The sequence below is a fragment of the Pinus tabuliformis genome, chromosome 9 (genome assembly GCF_031772625.1).
Source record: "Pinus tabuliformis cultivar Carrire ecotype Pingquan chromosome 9, CPIR1, whole genome shotgun sequence".
In the NCBI taxonomy this organism is placed as follows: domain Eukaryota; kingdom Viridiplantae; phylum Streptophyta; class Pinopsida; order Pinales; family Pinaceae; genus Pinus; species Pinus tabuliformis.
In genome coordinates this window covers 123122568-123127254 of record NC_142307.1, presented here as the reverse complement: position 1 = coordinate 123127254, position 4687 = coordinate 123122568, and the positions used below count along the sequence as shown (strand labels likewise).

General features: G+C 37.7%; 1 protein-coding gene across 1 annotated transcript; it reads left to right on the top strand.

Moving 5' to 3' along the window:
* The first annotated feature begins 313 nt into the window (after positions 1–313).
* On the top strand, positions 314–987 carry LOC149147392 (histone H2B.11-like). The gene has a single exon (XM_089438310.1). It carries the CDS (start codon positions 374–376, stop codon positions 797–799), a length of 426 nt encoding a protein of 141 aa, XP_089294436.1. The 5' UTR covers positions 314–373; the 3' UTR covers positions 800–987.
* The last annotated feature ends 3700 nt before the right edge of the window (positions 988–4687 follow it).

Here is a 4687-nt window from a genome sequence, read left to right as displayed (position 1 = left end):
ACTTATCAAAAATCAACATTAAATAAGCTAACGGACGTTTTCAAGTAAATTCACATGTTAAAAGTGCAATTTTTTAGATATTTAATATTAATTGGAAATTTGACAAAAATATTAAATTAATCCAATCTCGGGCCATAAAATAATTTTGAACTTGCGCTGCTACATAATAGTTGCATTATCTTGATCGACTTTGAAATGGACGGTCCAAATTAGAGGAAGCTAATCGATCCGTGCCCAAGCTATCGCCCAATAGGATAACAGATACAATGTTTTCAACATTTATATACAACCCCACCGACTCCTTTTAGGTATTCCGAAATTTGAAGTTTGTGAGAGCTCGGTTATTTTTTCTGATTTTGTATTTGGAGTAACAATGGCGCCCAAGGTAGCAGAGAAGAAGCCCGCGGAGAAGAAGACTGTTGCAGAGAAAGCTCCTGCAGAGAAGAAGCCTGCTCCCAAGGCTGAGAAGAAGCTCCCCAAGGAAGGTGGAGACAAGAAGGGAAAGAAGAAGCATAAGAAGAGCGTGGAGACCTACAAGATCTATCTCTTTAAGGTTCTCAAGCAGGTTCACCCTGATATTGGTATTTCCAGTAAAGCCATGGGAATCATGAACAGTTTCATCAATGATATTTTCGAGAAATTGGCCGGCGAGGCATCGAAACTCGCTCGCTACAACAAGAAGCCAACAATTACTTCCCGGGAGATTCAGACCGCTGTAAGGCTTGCTCTTCCAGGGGAGCTGGCGAAGCACGCTGTATCAGAGGGTACCAAGGCTGTTACCAAGTTTACCAGCGCTTAAATTTGCTATTAATCTCCAATGGTGTCTTTTGACACCACCCGTGCCATGGGACTCTGTTGATCTTTTGTTCGAGTTTTGCCCATTTCTGGGAGTTTGGTCTGGTTTGATGTAGATATGACAAACAAATTGATTATCTTCCACTTAAAGTTTTCTAAAATATTTTGAAATCTGCAATAAAATTAAGCTCAGATACCAATACCCGAAACCCTCTTGTTATATAATGGAGTGGAGCCTCTGGTTACATAATGGAGTTTGGGCAATAGATTCTCTTGATCAAGATTCAAAATGAAAGGGATTCTCTTCTTCAAAGTAAAGAGATTCTCTTATGAATGTTCAAAGTGAGTTTGCAGTAGCATTTTTATAACGGTATAACATATTGAATTGATTCGAAAACTTGAGACTTGATAACAGAGAAGGGATGGGTTTTATTTTGGAACAGTGGAGCACGTGAGACCATGAGATTTTTTTTCCATGCATGTACATCCAGCTTTTCCCTTGAAAATAGTTTGTTGCCGAGAGAACCCTTAGCTAACCTGTTCCCTTGACATTTTTGTGATCAAGTTTTAAAAATGAATGATTTTTTTGGGTGAATTTGTTTGGTAGAAATATTTAATAGATAAATGCAAAAAATAGAAGTATTGTATACACCATGATTCCAATGCAGAGTGATGTGCACACCATGGCCATCAATGAAATAAATGGACAGATAACATTTACGAAAGGTTTAGCATAGGCATTCAGAGCCAAACCCATGACCACAGGATCGAAATAGCTTGGAACACAGATGTTGGTAAGAGAGACTGTTGATGGTAAGAGAGACTGTGTATCTAGCAAAGTATGTGGATAGGTTTAGCATAGGCATTCAGAGCCAAACCCATGATCACAGGAATCAAAATAGCTTGGAACACAGATGTTGGTAAGAGATTGTGTATCTAGCAAAGTATGTGGATACTAGTTGAGGGTATAATAATTATCATGGTTATACAATATAGCTATAGGATTGACTTAGATGTTGCTATTGCATTCATTGGTATTGGAAGAATACTCAGCACAAGCGTGACAATAATTGATGATAAAACAGGTTGGTTAAGACAATGCTTAGTGCCACATCTCCCTTGCTCAAAAATCTTGCATTAAGTTGTCAACTGAAGAGCACCAGCAACACATGCGGTAAGAATGAAACCAACATCAAATATTGGGGGTGTACCAAAAGACTCTTGCTATCAATAAGCCTAAGATGGGTTGGCAAATACTGTCACAAATACCCAATAGTTAGGGGCAAATGCGTGCAACATAAAAATATATTCAACCAAGTGTTAAATTCATCATTTGCATGGAACAATAGGAAGTCTCAAGCAAAACAACAAAATTCTCCCAACCAATGAGTTTCCAGACTAACGTGGTCCTTTCCATGATCATAAAAATAAATTTTATCACACAACTAAGGCTCTTAAGCAAGACAGCTTGGTTATCAAACATAAAATGTCTTCAATCGGTCATAGGTTGTATGTATTTGCTTTATATAAACAAAGACGTAACACTTGCAAAAGTAGAAATTTCATCAAGAACATGATTAGCAGTTGAAACAGTTTGAAAACAGTGAGGGATTCTCAAAGTGTATTTTATATATTCTCAAAGTGTATTTTATATAGCAAGTTTGCATGGAAATTTGGAAAAACTCATTCTAAATAAAATTCTCATTAAAAACCAATGATATTAATATGACCTTACCTAGGGAAATTTCATAGAGTAATTCAAATAACACGAAAAAATAGGTTCAGAATAGTTCCCTGGGCTAACTAGCTTAAGAGCATAGATGAAACAGATTAATAACACATTTTGCATTGTATTGTAAATATTTGACCAAATTGAAAAATTAAGAATGCAAGGAAGGAGATTGAGAATAACTAAAAGCAAGGAAGGAGATTGAGAATAACTAAAAGCATAGACGAAACAAGTTAATAACACATTTCACATTTTCATAAGTGAAAATTGCATAGTAAATATTTCACTAAATTGCAACAATTAAGAATGCCACAAAGTAGATTGATAAAATGTTTTGTAATTTATACCAAACAAGAGTATTGTTAAAGCACAATGATGCTTGATAATTCTTATTCTTTTCAGGCTATTTTAAAAACAAATATTATTTATGGATTGCATTCCAAAAAGAAATAGTTTCATGTATTTTGCTAATGTATGTTTAGTTAGTTGTCTATATGACATAATATAATTTAATGTAAAGTAATTAGAAGTAAAATAAATAAATTATGCAAGTAAAATGTTGTTGTTGTCAATCAATGGTTTTCATTAATTCATAAACATATTACATCAATTTAGCAGCTTTGTCAAAAATGCTATAGCCTCACTCCCACTTGATTTGTTGGCTAACAAATATGAAAAAAACTTTTGGGATAACGACAAAACAAAGCTATAGGTCCACGTATCAATAACACATAAAGCCCAAAAATGAGCAAAATACAAAAAATAACTAGCCCTCTTCATTATTCTTGAGAATTGTTTAGATTTAGAGCTACATTGTTACCCTCACCTTGGCAGTGGAAAACACCTTGCACATGATACTCCATAAGCGACATGCGCCCCTCAAAGCTATTTGTTATGTCTTGAAGGTGTTTTTGGCCTTTGCGAAAAGACTCTCGGTGGTCCATGACATGCCATTGGTTGTATTGGATGTTGTCGAGAAAATTAAACACCTCATTGCAGTCATTGTACTGTTGTTGAGCTTATTGCTCCATCCCTCCTTGGATAACTTGGATTTGGGTGTCCAACGTGTCAAATGGTGGCATCAAGTCTACATGCTCGAAATAGTCTCTTGACAGTTGGTTAATGTCCCTCACATCGATTGGTGGCATTGCAGGTGGGCGATCGCTGTGGCCATGCTTCCCACCCCCACGATGTGGGCGGCCCCGTTGACACAATATAATAATGACAACCCCAACATTGAAAAATTTAGTTGCCAAACAGATAGAACCCATAAATTGTTACCACTTCCTTGTAAAACCAGAGGTTTACCTTGCCAGGTTAGGGAGGGCCAACTTGCCTTGCCCTTCTATGTAAATATTGGGGAAGAGAGGACGACAACTTGACACCCAGGAGAAAACCACCACCAGGGGCTTGAGCACACACTAAAATTGATTGAACTACCTATGGGGGTTTGCTACAAATTACACCATAGTGCAAAACAACTAACATGTGAAATATGGCCCAACCTCGAGTCGTTTGAACCTGACCAACCCTCCCATGAACCTTTTTAAGGATGTTAATTGACTCCTCTAGGTGAGTCCAAACATAAACTACAACAAAGCCCACACCCACTAAAGAAAAAAACCAACCTTTTTGGGGATGGAATTCCCCACCACCCTAGTTCCAGACTAAAGAGAAGAAAGGGACCACTTACCACCACTTGTCAAGCAGAAACTCGGGAGGAAAAGTTGCCCTTGCCAAATCAACATATAACAAAAATAAAGATGCCATACCTTCCCCATAGGGGCAAGACCTTGGGAGTTGGGCCATTGAGGTCTCAACTTAACCCCTACAGTGCAAAAAAATCATATCTCGAAAAATATGAGTTGCTTAGAACCATAAATTACCTACCAGTGCTCATCCCTTTCTATATTAGCCTGGAGAAGACGAGGTGAGGAACCCAAGGCCCAAATGATGACCTTGTCATCAACCGCGACCTTGACAATTATAGAACTTGCACTCACTATCACATAGGATCCTCCCCACTTGAATACTAGTTTGCAGGGCACTTTGGACCTACACCCTGCAAAACACGCATTGACAAAACCTCTGACAGACCTTTTGCTCATCTCACAATTGTGAATAATACCCAATGTCGGTGAAACCCACAACCAAATAACCATC

Coding starts and splice junctions, on each gene's coding strand:
- LOC149147392 (XM_089438310.1), top strand. CDS start 374: ATGGCGCCCAAGGTAGCAGAGAAGAAGCCCGCGGAGAAGAAGACTGTT.